The sequence below is a fragment of the Egretta garzetta genome, unplaced genomic scaffold, assembly GCF_000687185.1.
Source record: "Egretta garzetta isolate BGI_Z169 unplaced genomic scaffold, ASM68718v1 scaffold583, whole genome shotgun sequence".
Classification (NCBI taxonomy): domain Eukaryota; kingdom Metazoa; phylum Chordata; class Aves; order Pelecaniformes; family Ardeidae; genus Egretta; species Egretta garzetta.
Genome location: NW_009259189.1, coordinates 172,091 through 188,148, shown reverse-complemented (window position 1 = coordinate 188,148; position 16,058 = coordinate 172,091). Strand labels below are relative to the sequence as shown.

The following is a 16,058-nucleotide window of genomic DNA, read 5'->3' as shown; positions in this document are numbered from 1 at the left end:
TAATTTAGAATATGGTAAGTTCTAATTTTGTCAGTGTGAGGTATCTGAGATAAAGATTTGGTCCTTACGTTGTTCATTATCTCATTCTAATACTATGCATATGTTCTTTTACATTTGTAACTGTGATATCTTTACAACTATTATAATAAAGATATGAGCAAATTAGGAAAAGAAAGCGTGCCTTCATAAACTGGAGTAGTTATTTTAGGTTCCAGCATAAAATCAAAATTATTGCTGGGTGGAAGAGAGAAATTATTTTTAAAAGCAGACTGTCCTACCCACTCAGCATCCTGTTCATGAGGCTTTTTGCTGAGTTGCTTTTAAAGAGTGAAATTATTCCTTTTGTACGTTTTTTAAACAGAGGAGGAAAGCTATGCGTGATGGTTTGAATGTGAGAAATTTTATCTAGAATATGGGTATCTCAGACACCTGAAATTTGAAAAAGTAGTAATCAGATTAACTATATTGTTTCTATTAACAAGGCTGGTGAGATATAGTAGCCCTATTCTCTAAAATGCTGTTATTTTATTTCAAGCAGATTTTGTGTGTAGCACTACAAGACCGAGACTTTCTTCTGCTTAGCTGTGAAGAAAGGTGAAAGGAAGCTCTTAGCAGTCTGTATTTTAATTATTTTAAGTATTATTTTAATTATCATCAACTTTTAGGCAAAGAAAAAGTTAGAAACAGGTCCAAATTGTGATGTGGGGTTTAAATCCTCAAAACTTGGAATATTCAGGTTTGATTTTCTTCTTGACGAGCCACCAAAGCTACACATTGTAAATCAATTTCAGTTTATCACCCTTGATTCTCTCCTCTTCTCTGTCCACTTCCCTGTGGCCATTAGGTTCCTCATCTCTAATATGTATATGAATATTCTGTTTGGAAATCAATTGGCTATTTAGGTTTCTTTTTTTAAACCAATCAATATTTACCATGCTTTGTAGTTCTTCCTTAAGATGGCAAATCATAAGCGTAGTATATATGCTCCCCTTCAGTTTCCTCTGAATAACTGGGGTTTTTTTTTGCTTTATTTTGTAATATCTGCTAGTATATAATTCAGGCCTTACTAGAGCCAATTCGTACAACTCTGCAGCACACAAATAGTAGTCAAGGACTCACTGGGTTTTTTTATTATAGTCCAAATCTCACTGTTTTTATCCAGGTGTTTGTTATATAAGTATGTTTTTTAATCATTAAAATGTATCAGTCAGTATTACTGAGTACTTTAATATATCTGAACTTTTTAGAAATGCAATTAGGTTTTTATTTTCTTTCTTATTTAAACAAAGTCCCAATTTAAATTTAATGCATGTTTAAGATAAACTGAGTTTTTATAGTAAGTAATGCTCTTAGCCTATTTGCTGTCATATTTTATTTACTGTGATCATTACATTTGTTTTCAGACTCGCTTACTTCAGTGACAGCTGTGAATTTGCTTACCAACCAGGAGATTCCTGTAGTCATCTCAGCAAAAAACAATTTTGAGAATTTTCTCGATACTAAAATAGGTATGTGACATTTAACGTGTAAGTGAAATAGTATAGTTTTCAATTGCTGTGTTGGAGCACCAGATACTGTTGCAGCAAATCTCTGAACACAGTGGCTCTCTTCTGGACTTTGGAATCCTGTTCTTCATTATTGTTCTTCATTAATGAAGAAGAAAGGGCAAAGTAGCTATGTGGAATCTGTCTGGGGGAGAGATTTACAGGATGATACATTTTAATGGAAATATTATAAAATTAGTAGGTTTAATGAGCTAAATTTGAGGATCTGCATATCTTAAGAGGCCAGATTACCTACAGCGCATGTGTATTTGGCTGTCTCTCTCCATCCTTCATCAAAACAGAAGTGTACCATTGTTTGATATAAACATTTTGCAAACAACCCAAACTTTTAGCTTGTATTTTGTCTTATGTTTACACAAATTATAGAGAAATGTTTCAGGCAGTAAATGTACAAAACTTCCAAGTTTGACTTTTATCTGTTAATGTTCATCTTAAGATCGGTAAAATAATCAGAATAGGTAATAATTCTGTTCAGGTTATTCTGTTCAGGATAGTTATCTTGGACTCTTTATCTCTAAAGGAAGCGTTCCCACAATTTAGGTGCCTAATTTAGGATTGAGTATCCATAAATGGAGGGGAATGGGCATTGCTGGAGGATACTCTGAATCGCCTGGAGTGGGCTTCTCTTCTCAAACTCATCCTGTGAAGCAGCTTGCCTTACTGCTTTCCTGCCTAGCGAGCCTAGCACCTCACCTTAGGCAGTTAAGTATATATGTGACTGTCCTTTTAAGTAAAATAAGAAATTGTACTAACTTTTAAAAATTGTGTCCATTTTAATCTGCAAAGTGTACCTTCATCAGTACCACCCACCAAGCTTTTCATTTACTGTTGTGTTTTGCTGTGGTCTCACCTCAGCTGCAACCAGTAGGCAATGTTCTGTGCCAGTCCTAATAGGAAAATAGTTCTTTATTTCTTCGTCCCCCTTTCCACTACATCCTTGTCCCTTAAGTCACTTTTTTTGCATCCCTGTTGTTGCATCTTCATTCCTGCCCTGGAGCTACTCCTTTCTTCTCTACACCACTGCCAGTGTTGGCCGTTCCTGCACAACAACTGGACTGAATAAAACCAGCTGACGCTGCAAAAATGTCTTGGATGACCCTCAGAAGGCTGACAGAAATTATTCACTTGGGCTCTATACCTTACTTACAACATGACTGCTTCTTACACTTTAGGAATGAACCCATTTTTGAGAGCCAGAACCTCTGCTCATGTAAGAGAAGCCATATAAATGAGATACTTCATCATATTTTTCATTAAAAGATTCCAACTTGCTCACTGGCACCGTACCTTGGCGTTATGTCTGTTGGAAACAGCTCAGCTCTTCCTGGGAAGTTCTGGATGCCAGCTGTCAAGCTTTGCGAATGTACATTAATAGCATCATCTTTTCAAAAGAAGGAAGACCAAAAAGTGGGGCCTGGGTTTTTTTCCCCACTTGTAGAGCATAATGTGAAGCCACCTGTTAGAGGCTGCAAGGCTCTCTGGCAAATTAAGATACATACATTATTCTATAATAGAGCCTTGAAATGGCAAGAGCATACATCTGCTGGGAAGATAAAATAGCGATTCTGTATTTTGCGAGTTGGGGAGTTATTTGTGACAGGGCAGTTTTGCTTGGTTTCATTTAGTTATCTGCTTCCAAACTTCCATATATTGACAGAGTTAATGTATGGCAGGCATTTCATTGCCTGAACAAAGATGACTGTTAAATTGGTTTTGAATGAAGTCGTTTGTATGTTAATAATTCTAATGTGCTCAGCAATATTTTGAGAGTTTTTATCTGTAGTTTTCACCAACCTAAGCACTGGCTTGTTGAAATAAGCTTCTTTGCCTTTTAAAGATGGCAGCAATTGTTCAAAATATTGCATAAATTATCAGGAAATTAAATTAAAAGCAAAAATATGCAGAAAGATGTATCTCCCTGTGGAATTAATAAATCTGTTAGTGTCTCAACGTTATTTCAGAATACATGTGATAATAAAGTTAAGAAATTTCTTAACTCGCCCTGAAAGGTAGTCATCCAAAGTCCCTTTCAAAACACATGCAGCAAAATCAGAAGGAAGATGTCATCATCTGTCAATATGAGTAAGAAATATTTAAAGATAATGTGTTATTTTATGGTGCTGGTAAATTGCTATGATAAAAAAAAGCCTACGTGGCTTAGAAGAGGAACTTGTATTTAAGATGTATGACTGACCCAAATAATAAGATGCAAAGGGAAAGACAGCATCAGGGGCCTTGAATATGCGACTTCTATAGCTGACTTGGACAGCAGTAGGAAGTACTCTCAGTAGTTATATTCCTAAAAGAAAATTCATGTTATTTGAATTGTTTTCCTGAGACTGTAAACAAATCATGTCTTTCCTAATGAGTTAAAGGGATAGTACTGTTAGAGACTGTTGTGTTGTGGTACATTTTAATAAACTATGAAATTAGAAAGAGATTAAATTTACTATTGAAACAAGAGGACTATTTAGGCTGTTTGTCTAGTATTTGTTTTTCATATTAGCAAACAGAATTTAAATTTGTATTATTTAGATAATATGATTGTATTGAAAAATTTACTTTTTATCCAAATTTTGTAGCTTAACTTTTAGGCTTTCTCTGTACCACCATCTAATTTTCAGCCTTTTCTGTGGTGGGACATTGATTAATACTTGGATTACAGAGAAACTGAGAAAATGCATTTGTAATTATTGCTGCTTGAATTTCACTGCTTAAAGAACATGAAAATGTTTTTATTGTTCTTAGAGTTTTAAACTCCTCTGGGCAAACATCAGTCATTATAAAGAGAGTGTCATAGAAATAAAATATTTTATCCTCAAATTGATGTTTGATATCCATGTTACTCAATCCCAGAACTAATTTTTTTTTTTTTTTTTACTTCCCCCGTCCCCAGCAATACCTAGTACAAGTGCGGAAGATGCTGCAGTCGCTAAGAATCTGGGCATTTCTTTCACTGAAGTCACTGAAACATTGTCAAATGGTTTGGAGAAAGTCATTAATTCTGGGGAGGTGGGTATACAAGTATGGAGTTCTTTCCAACTTACAATCACAATGCAAACTAAATCTGTTTTCTCAAGAGTGCCAAATAATTTGTATGTTTAAAGGCCTTTTTTCTTTTTTTTTTTTTAAAGAATGAAGTTAGGCTTATGCTACCAAATTTAAATGATGAAATATGTTGGCTCTTCTGTAGCAATAAAATGAGTTTTTTTCTTTTTGTGCAGAAGAAGCTACAGTATTGGTCTGAATTTTATAATGGCAACTGCATAATTGATCCTGTGTTCAAAGTTGATTCTTATTTCATCATCTCAAAGCCTTTTTAGGCTAATTATTGATATAGTAGTCCTTTTTCCACATATTTGTTTAAATGTGGCGTAAACCTTTCTGGTAACATATCTGCCTGAAGTGAGATAGAAATCTTGTATTTAAATATGAAATAAATATGGTGTTATAGCTCTTGAAAAAATGCATTTGATAGTAGACACAAACCTCATATTCTGTTACATGACGGCTAGGGTCTAAGTGGTTAAGATGCATCTGAAAGCAAGAATAGAAAAAAAACCCAAATGAATGCAGGAGAAAGCAAGCTCTTTCACCATCCGCACTTCCTCAGTCTCTACCTTGTGTTGGTGATATTCTGGAAGTTTCAGCATACAGCAGTGGATTAAAATATCAGCAGTAAATGCAAATATCTTCCAATAAAAGCTGAAGGGATCTACAGGTCTTGTTCTATTCAGGCCATCAAGAACATTACCCCTTGATTAAGAGGGTTTAAATGAATCAAGTGGTATGTGAATAGTCTCGTGGATAGAAGGATGTTAGCAGCAGGGAGGGGAAAATTAATACAGGGCTCAAAAATTTTGACTTTGCATTTGTGACGTTTTTGTCTGTTCTTGCATTTTCACTGGCAGCAAGTATACATTTTTCTTTCTTCTTCTGCTTCTTTTTTTTGTTTGTTTTTTATCAGATCACAGGCATGACTCGTCAGGAGGCTTTAAAAGCTGTTACCCAGCAGGCCAAAAATCAAGGAATAGGTGGAGACCTAACGAGTGACAAATTAAGAGACTGGTTAATATCTCGACAGCGGTACTGGGGAACACCTATTCCTATCATTCACTGCCAAAGATGTGGCACCGTCCCTGTACCTTATGAAGACTTACCTGTGGTGTTGCCCAGTGTAACCACCTTCACGGGAAAGGGAGCCTCACCTTTAGAAACTGCTTCAGAATGGGTGAACTGTTCCTGTCCGAGGTAAGCCAATGCTGCATGTACTGCAGACTGGGAGAGATTGCTTTGTACCTGCCTGTTTCTTGTGCTCTTGCCCTAAGTGTCGACAACTGACCACTCTGAGCCAGGATACTACTCCAGAATGACGTTTAGTCTACCCCAGCATGTTGGGGTTTTTTTCTTATATACTCTATAAAACTCCATCTTTTTGCAACACAGACACCCACTGCTATTTCTTCATAAATGAGCTGAAGCAAAGCTCACTGTTTTTAAGTTGGAGGAAAGAAAAAAAGGAAAGGAGAATGATTTTTCTCCCCGCCCTCCATTTGTTAACAGTATTTCTCTTTTTTTTTTTTTCTCCCCGCCCTCCATTTGTTAACACTATTTCCCACTCCATTTACTGTAAGAATTTTCATTGTCTTTCACCAGCAGAGTTCATATAAAGCTTAGAATGATTACTGAATTACTTCCTTTTGTTAAGGAAACTAAGATCATGTTCATTTTCTTAGCAATATTCCAAGAATAAGGTGTTTTCCTCAGCTATATAATTCTTTATCACAAAGTATCATATTCACTGTGTATTAGAGATGACAGCATGTAACTCAGATTGAAGGAGATAGTAAGTATATGCATCTGGTCAGTGTTGCAATCTTTATTGTTTGCAGTCCAGCTGTTTAAGAAATAAAACAGCCTAAATTAAGTAATGAGAGTGTCATGAAAATCAGTTGTCTAATCTTGAGGGCTGCTTAGATACTCTCTATGCTGGAGTTTGCATACAGGTTCTGCAGAAGAACTGGTAGAACATGAGTTATCCCAGGGAAGGTTTTCATCAGCAGTGCAAGGCAACGCTGCTGCTGCCAGACGGACCGAATGGGAAGTGCGTTATCACGCCGCCAAGCAGGGATCAATCAGACATATAAATGGCATTAGGGCTCTCACTGATAATGGAGCAGTTCCGTAACATTTCACTGTATTTTAACATTTGCAGGGTAGAGTATCAGCGTGGCTTTAATTTCTAATTAGGTAGCTTATGCACAGAAGTTCTGTGGTTCCCTGGGAACACGTATTTTGACCTCTGTTGATAACATGTATTTTATGTAAAGCACACATTTACTTCCATGTTTCTGCATAGAAAATTTTCTCTCAGATATGCCTATTTAAACTACACATAGTTAGTGTATTTTAAAGTGTGAGTCTTGCAGGGAAGCCTTGCTAAAGAAGATCCACAGGTTTAGTAAAATCCCTAGTAATACCTTGGTCTACAATTCCTAATTTCAACTGAAAGATTTTCCTGATGTTGCTGAAAGTCGCTGTCTGCACTCCTGGCTTCCTCCTGACCTTAATTCAAAAACGATTTTGTTGTTTACCAGGCAACAAGGTACTTTTGATGTGTAGCAAATCCTTATGGTTTCTGGATAGTTATTGTGGCTGCCCTGCTTAGAAGTTAATCAAGGGCATTTGTTCAGTCAGAAATAAAGGCATACAGGATTAGTTTCTTAGCCTAAAATGTGGTAGCTTGCTGAAATTAACTTTTTTTTTTTTAATTCTCATCTTTATTTGGGTTCTTAATTCTCACCTATTTGACACTATCTTCAGTATTGCTCATCCGTATGCCTGCTACAGTTTCAAATCCTTTGAGCTATTGCCTTTGTGTGTGCAGTTTTCCTTGCTCTGCGAAATTATGTCGTCTCTTCCTTCAGTCCTTCTCTCCAGTAAGAGGGTTTTTTTCATTAGTTGCATTTAATATCTAGAATTAATAAGGAAAGCAGGATGGAAAGATAGAAAAGTCTGTGAGGATTTGAGCGACAATAATGTAAGCAGTCATAAATGGGAGGAGATGCCCAAGTTATTCATTGTAATGCAAGCCCAGGTAATTGTGTTAGTTGTCTGAAGATGGTGTAATGAGATTACAGGACTGTGTCTGTTGTATAAATTTTGAAAGATGCCCATGCTGTCTGTGTCTTAGTGAGCCGTGTCCATTTAGAATACAGGCAACATCAGAGGCATGAAGCAGATATAATTATGGTTCAATGACTGTAAAGTATTCTTGCTTTTGACTGAAAAGCCATTCTGTTTCAATATAATACAGTATTATTTTACATTGGCCAAGTCTCTGCTTCTATGTGCAATTTAATCAAATGGTTATTCTATATTAAAAAGCAGTTAGAAGTAAAATTTCTTTACTACATTATTCCCATTGAAAGAAAAACTTGCCGTTAGAGAAAGGACCTGGGGCAGAGGCAAAGAGAAGGAAAATGTTAATTGGTGATAGTCTCCTAAACTTGCCTCAGCAAGCCAAGCTGAAGTATGAGGAAGACAGGCAGAAACATGTTGCAGCTCAGTTATCAAGCCTGGTCACAGACTAAGTATGCAGTCGGAAAATATTAAATAGCCAGCACCTATTTATTACGTACATTTATTACACATATACATACATTTAAATTTACATATATTTAAATTGCATACATTTGTTACATGTAGCCAGTGGTATTTATGTACAAGTTTGTCACAGGTTGAAAAGTTTTATTTATATTAGAATAATCCCATTGTTTTAACAGTAAGAGTTTTCAAGAGGGATCGTTTACAACAAGTGGAAGTTTGTTAAATGTGATTATTGGCTCCTACAAACAAATAATTTATAGTCAGGGAGGAACTAGCAGAAAGTAACCCGAGCTTCTAAAATGTATTTAAAAACTGATTCTGAGGGCTGCCAATAAAACTCCTAGCAAAAATTGATTTGCGGTAATCACAAATTAAAATTGTGCTACAACATCTGGAAGAGATTTGCTACATCTCAGTGAAAGCTGAAATTAAACTAAATTCATTTTTTCTAGAGATGATAAATGGAATCTGCAAAGACCTTTTGGTACAGACTATCAGAGAGGCAACCACCTGCTCCATCTGCTGAATGTTTATAAAATTATTTGTCTGCTGGTACCTAATGAGTGTGATATATATTGCGTTCCCATTAAATTTATGGCAAAGTCTGTGCTTTAAGACTTGCTTTGTTTCTTTTAAAATGGCAATTCTAAAAAATTCCAGGAACATACGATGGAGAGGGCTGTCCCGTGCTATGCCATCTTCTGCTATCGCTGGATGTTACAGCTGTTCAGGCTTCTTTTTGGGTTGCATTTTGTTTGGTTTGGGAGGGAGAGGGAAGGAGAGTGCGCCCAGTGACTTGTGTTGACTTCTGAACATATCACTCTTCAGACTGTTCAGACCCATTCAGTTTTCCATCTAAATGTCTTCATGGCCACTCTGTACATACACAGTTGGGTTTGGTTTTTTTTTTCCAAGCTTGTCACTTATCTGAAACCAAGTTTTCTCCTTCTCTCTTGCTCAGGTGTAAGGCAGCAGCACGGCGGGAAGTCGATACCATGGATACATTTGTTGATTCCGCATGGTACTACCTGAGGTACACTGACCCGCACAACACAGTCAGGTGAGGGCCGCTTCACCGAATAGGAGGGAGGGAAGAGGCTGGACACTCCGGTGCTTCTGCCTTCTAACTGCCTTTGCAGAAGGCGGTGTAAACCCCCAGGCTACCCTGACTTTGTGCCGGTGCTCTGGCCTGCGCATAGCCGGGGTTGGCTAGGAATTGCTCTAAAAATGTGGCGTTTGGTTGCTCCCGTGCCAGGAGATCTATAAGAGCAGGATGTGTGGGCACAGCTGTGTAAGCACAAGGAGCTATGAGGCAAGGGGCAGAATTTTGCATGAAAGGGCATTACGGGGCAGGGGACAGAGGAAATGTTCAGCTGAGGGGCTGAAGATAGCCCTTAGTGGAGGATGCCATCAAGAATGACAGCCTACCATGGCTCTGAGACTGTGGTAAGTTCATGGAGCGTACCCTTCCTGGCAACACACTGAGTGTTTCGGTGCTTTTCCACCGGTAAGAAGAGGAACAGTCCAGCATAACAGCCGGCTGCCAGGAACAGCACCCTCATTTCTCTCCCTTTGAAGTCTGGTGACTCCTGCTACTCCCTTGTGCGCAGACCTGCAGTCAGGTGGCCTGGCAGCAAGCGCCTGCTGTGTCGGCACTTCGACTACGTGTATAATTAATGTAAGGAGATTTTTCCTGTGCTGTGTATTAGTGGCTGCAGCATGGAGAGCGTGGGCAGATAGATGTAGTTAGTTAGCTGGTTTTCTGCTTCACAGTCTGCCTGTAGAGTAGTGCTGCTGATAGCACTGGTTTTTCCAAAGATGAGTTAGTGGAACAGCTCTACTGTGTAGTCCGAGGAAGACAGAAGGAGTTGCATTTTTTAGATATTAATATGACAGTTAGAGCTGTCTGGGGATTTATTTCCTTGTCCAGAGCAGTGTCTGGGTACACACAACATACCAATTGATTTTGTATAGCTGGGCCAATTATATATATATATAGGTTTTTTTAATATTGGCAGCACCAGTTTGAACTAAAGCAATATCCTCTGTGAACACTTTTATTTCACATTAATTATTTTCTAGTGGTACTGTGAATTTATTGTTAATATTATCAAGTTATGCAGGCTGCTTCCTCTCCAGTGACAGTTTAAAATATTTTTTTGTGCATGGACAAGAGGGACTTTTCCAGAAATTGAGGATGAAATAGTCAGATGTAACAACCAGCTACTGAAGTAACAGCTTAGTGTAACTAAATTTGTTTTATATTGAAATAACATTTTTATGGACTTCTGCACTAGATTGCTACCTTCATTTGATTTAATTATTTGTTTTTCTTAGCTAAGCTGGGTATACGTAAACCCTGTATTTCCATAAGTCATATTTCACACATCTAGAATTTGGGAGAATTACTCTGTTGATTTTGGAACCCTGTGAACAAGTTAGTTTTGATTTGTTCCACTGAGACATGAATCCCAGATACATGATTTGCTTCTGTGCTCATCTGTGAGGAAAAAAGTGTTGCTATTAGAAAAATTACAGATTGAATAATCAAACAAGCTGACAAAACAAGTGAGTTTGTTAAAATGGGGCCATAGAGCATACATTAAAGAACAACATACGTACAAATGGTATTTTGAAGGCCGGAGCCCATTCCAGGAGATGTGACAACATTTACTGAAGCAGTAAGCAATGCTAGGAAACCACGCAGGTGACCTACAATGACATAGTAAATATGCTCTAAATGGCAAATTTACTCTAAATTCATAAAGCATCCTTCAGTTGGAGTACAACGACCCATTTGACTCTTCAAAATGTTTTGCAACCTTATAGTAAACTGCGTCATTGCCCCCTAATGGCAACAATGCAAACTTCTGATTAAAAAAAAAAATCAACTTTTTTTGAATGGGCATGTCTTTTGTCTTTGAGTGTAATATATTTGTATGTAAAACTTGATAAATACTGAAAAATTTTAAGGTTAGCCGTAGGGTATTTATGAAAAAATCGTTTAAAGAGCAAGCAAATATTTTCATCACTTTCTCAGGTAACATATGTGAAATCTTAATTGCTTCCCCAGAATATACGAAAATAATATTTTTGTGCATCTGCTTTTCAGAGGCAATTAAGATATTGTCTATAATTTAATAAGCCTATCACTTCTTAAAAATTAAAGAGATCTGATAGCAAAATAAAAGTTTTATTACGCGTGTATAGCTCTCAGTAAATAGTGGTGTCTCGTCGAGTATGATAAGCTACTTAAATAGAGCTGATCTTCCTTTTCTATAATTGTGTTTTTTCAGGCCCTTTAATAATGACTTAGCAGACTACTGGATGCCTGTGGATTTGTACATCGGAGGAAAGGAGCATGCAGTTATGCACTTATTCTATGCAAGGTTTTTCAGCCATTTTTGCCATGACCTAAAGATGACAAAACACAAGTAGGCCTTCTATATTTCTATACAAATCTTTCATATTTCATTTGACTAGCAAGAGTGTTAGTGGACATTGTTACGATGATAGAACATTACATTGAATAAGCCTGAATTTTCCTGCTTGTCAGTCTTGCCTAACTGCTTGGTTTCTTAGGGTCAGTTGCATTTTCTGTATGCATACATACACAGCATTTTTATTACATGAATATTAACTGGCTCAGAGCAAGTGATGCTTGAAATGTTGCTGTAAATTTTCATCCTGCAAAAGCTTGTATAAACTAGTAACTTCAGGCATTCTGAGTAGTGCTATTATTTCAAATTAGGTAAGTTCGTGCACAGTAATACCATTAATTTCAGTGGAACCATGTATATGTAGAAAAATAAGCACTCCTATAATTCACTACAGTATCGGAGCTGAACAGTGCAAAACTGTTCTTGATAAGAAAAAGCAGTAGACATATCTGCTGTCAATTTATTTTTTATTTAATGACTTTTATATAATTACTTTTAACTACTCTTGTTGCTGATGCTGCGATAGCCTAATTCACTATTCTCTGGTTTGGTTAGAGGTAAAGTTTGAGGCAGGAAGGTGATGTTCTTTGATGTTCTGTTCTTTGTCCTCTCAGGTTCCCATCTTGATGGACCCCATTTCCACTGTAATTCTACCTTTTTTACCCTAAAATGTCATCACAGGAATCCCTCAACAAGGTTTTTTTTTGTTTTCAGAATAGTGAAATACTGTCCCATGCTCTGTCCAGTTTTCCCATCAGCAGAGGTGTTTGAATAGATTGAGTCAAAACAAGTGATCCCATCAGAGCAACTCCTAAGTAATTTCTCAGCTGGCAATTCTCATGCATTCATTCTTTACTAGTATCCCTCTAAAAACTTGATGTAAAAGAGGAACATACGTATACATGACACTGAACTCTCTTGAATGCAGCGGGTTTGCTGCAAAACTGGAACTTAAGTAGCTGTGCACCAGTAAATGATGGACTAGTTAGTGGAGCCAGCAGAATATTTCCCTGAGTTATTTCATAATCATTTGATGAAAACAGGCAATTCGTTTTCATCACTCATTCTTGCCTGCAAAATAGTTTTCAGCGAAAGCTGTATTTGAGATTTTGGATATGAATGATTTGTGTACCTGTGTTTCACCCTGTTGTCTCCAGCTTGCACAGCTGCAGCAGGAAGGCTGTTTCTTCTCTGAGGGAGTGGGGCCTCTTGAAGCAGATCCTTTCTATCATAGGCACTGTTCCTTTAAGCAGAGAATTTCAGAGCTTTTCCTTGCAAGCAATTTCAGGCTTATCAGTTCTATAGAGGACTTTGCAGTCCTAATCTATCAGCCATCTAGTGGAGCTGTAACACACAGCAGCAAGATGTTCTGCTAGTCAAATTCTTCTACCTCCTAAACCAACATTCACTGTGGTGGCTGACATATTGTCACTGTAAACTGAGACAAGGAAGGGGAGGTTTGCTTGCAAAGTAAGCATCAACTCTGGTGTGTAAGAAAACTAGGAGGTATGGAAAGAGGCCAGCTTGACTGAAAAGGGACCTCCTGAGTGAGCTCAAGCACTAAAAGAAGTGCATAGAAAGGGGAAGCGAGGAGGTCATGGTTATCAAGGAATGTCCCTGTTGACTGGACAGAGGCAGATGCGAAACTCATCTTCGAGAACAGGCCAGAAGGATGATCCAAAGTACTTATAGGCTGGTCAGCTTCACATTGGTCCCCAAGATATTTTAAAGCAAATCATCCTGGTAGTCATTTTCAGGCACATGAAATACAAGGTGACTGGGAGCGGCCACTATGGATTTACCAAGAGAAATTATGCCCAACTTAATCTGCCTTCTTTCTGTGTTGAGATGATTCCCTCTGTGGATGAGGAGAGAGCTGTGCGTATCTTTTACCATGACTTTAGCAAAGCTCTTAAAAAGTTCTCCCATGGCATCCTTGTAGCCTCACTAGAGAGATGCAGACTGAATGGGTGGACTACAGCATGGAGAGAAGCCATTGATATTCTGGATGGCAGGGCTGCAATGCAAAGGACTTTGACAAGTTGGAGGAGCGAGTCCAAAATGCTGACAGGAATCTCACGAAGTTCAACAAAGGCAAACGCAGAGAGTCTGGTCCATGGTGCAGGTTACCCATGGAAACAGGCAGGGCTGGGCCAACTGTGTGAGCAGGAGCACAACAGAGAAGGGCTGTAGGGGGGTTGGTGGACATCAAGTTAGATGTGAGTCAGCAGTAGGCCTGAAAGTATACTGCCCTGCATTAGCAAAAGCATGTCCAGCTTTGATTTTCCCTGCTCATCGCTCAGGAAGTCACGTCTGGAATACTGTGTCTAATTTTGAGCCCCCCAAATGTGTAGGTCTTTATCAAACTGGGGAGGGTCCCGTGGAGAGGCAGTCAGGGGCTGAAGCATGTGTCATACAAGGAGAGGCTAAGGGGATCAAGCGTGTTCACCCTGGGGAAGAGAAGGCTAAGGAGGGAGTCTGATTGCAGTCTACTACAAGAGGATTATAGAGAAGACAGAACCAGACTCTTCTCAGAGATGCACAGAGAAAGGAAAAGAGTAAGCATCACAGATTGCAGCGAAGTCCAACTGGATAGAAGGAAAATAATTTTAACAGTGAAGGTGGTCAGACTGGAACAGTTTGACCGGAGAGGTTGTGGGATCTCCATCATTGGGTATTTTCAAAACTCAGCTGGACAAGGCCCTGAGCAACCTGAATTTAGGTCTGCTGTGAGAAAAGGGTTGGACTGAATGACCTCCAAAAGTCCCTTCCAACCTACATTATTTTAAGAGTCCGTGATTCTGTAACTGTATGAATTTGGAATGTGTTTTGTTCGTACTATGCTGTGACAGAGCAGTAGCACCAAAGCACTGTGCCTGGAGTGGTCTAAATATGGTAAATTGCAGGAAAAAAACCTCTTAACTTCAATGAAAAAAATGCTCAAGAAGCCTTGCCTATGTCTGGTGACAGTAGCAGAGAAAATCAACATTGCTTTCTGTAGAAGTAGTTTGCAAAACTGTGGAGCATTCCTTTGAGGCCATATACAATCTCAAGAACTGTTGCGCATGTTGAGGATATGTTACAGCATTGCCCCTAGGATCTGTTGTACATACTGCTTATACGGGTGTTCGGAATGCCAGATGACTGTAACAAATTCATCATTATGCACAAAATTATTTGCTTGCTTTAGCTCTATGCACTTAGAGCATTAGGAGCTTCTAAGCCGTGAAGTCAAATTAGGATTTTGGTTTGATACGGAAATCTCAACTCCTTTGTAAATATGGTTTTTGCTCCGTCTTCTGTTAGGACTGCGCAAGGGCTGGTCTGAGAGATCTGAAAAGGGTGATTAGAAACAACAAGGAAGCTTAAAGTCATGGTGTCGAAGCCCTCAGCTCCAAGGGAAAACATTAAGATGTTAAAAACTACTGCCCTCTTGTGCATTTTCAGTTTTTCTCTAGTAGCTCAGGTCAGATCACTGATGAAAATAGTAAAATTCTGCTACATCTCAGTTAATGAAAGCTGCCACCATTTAAAGTGTTATCTAGTATCCTGGCAAATTTTCATGATTCTCCTATTCATCGGTAGTAATTTTTCCTTTTGATAGGTTTTCTTCATGGAAATTTTCATTGTTTGGCTCTTATCCACTGACTTTCAAACCCATTGAAATATTTCCTGATAGTCTTTAAATCTGTACTAATGGCTATTAATATAATAATGAAGTTGAAAACAGAAGTTCAAAATTTCATAGTTTAGATATTCAAAGCAATCTCTTCACATATGATGTACATTATTACAATAGAAATATTATAGGACTTTTTTTACAGATGTCACACATGCTTTCATAGAAGATGCAATGTTTATAGGCATCCAAAATTGTAAAGGTGTCAACATAGTTTAAATATCCCCTGACGATGGGAAGATGGGGCATGATTTATTTTTTTTTTTTTCAATGCATTAAACTGGAGATGGTGGGAAGCACTGCCTCAGTAATGTACCTCAGTAATGGCAAGGCAGAATAAATAGCACCCTCTGGGTATTGGTACACGTGACAACAGATTAAGCCCAAATTGATGTCATTTTGGTTTAGCAGTCTGGTCTGTAAAGGGCATCAGTTCTGGAATTAATTCACAAGCCAGTCAGCCCTCCCAGCTGGGACCACCGCTGGGAGAGGGGCCGGGCAGGCAGCTGGGGCCAGCGACCTCCTCATCTGTTCCAGCTTAATCCCCCATGGTGAGGGTGCGCTGACACTCTTGGTTACACCTGCTCAACTGCATTACTGTAAGGACACGTTACACAGAATTTGGCTCCTCCCTAGACTTCAGTAATCAGTTCTGTCTGATGAATAATTGTAAATGGAATCTAGCACGCTCTCTCTGAAGGATTATAAAGCAATAAAAAAAGTTTATTGTTGGCAGATTTGACTGTGATAGAGAGCAAATCTGTT

General features: G+C 38.3%; 1 protein-coding gene across 5 annotated transcripts in view; it reads left to right on the top strand.

Moving 5' to 3' along the window:
- Positions 1-16,058, top strand: part of LARS2 (leucyl-tRNA synthetase 2, mitochondrial) — a 90,532-nt gene that overhangs the window by 46,584 nt on the left and 27,890 nt on the right. For all 5 annotated transcript variants that reach the window (XM_035891334.1, XM_035891331.1, XM_009635731.2 and 2 more), the window contains 5 exons: positions 1,404-1,508; positions 4,462-4,577; positions 5,533-5,816; positions 9,136-9,234; positions 11,471-11,608. In XM_035891334.1, coding sequence (XP_035747227.1) covers positions 1,404-1,508; positions 4,462-4,577; positions 5,533-5,816; positions 9,136-9,234; positions 11,471-11,608 — 742 coding nt within the window. The remainder of the gene's footprint in view (positions 1-1,403; positions 1,509-4,461; positions 4,578-5,532; positions 5,817-9,135; positions 9,235-11,470; positions 11,609-16,058) is intronic.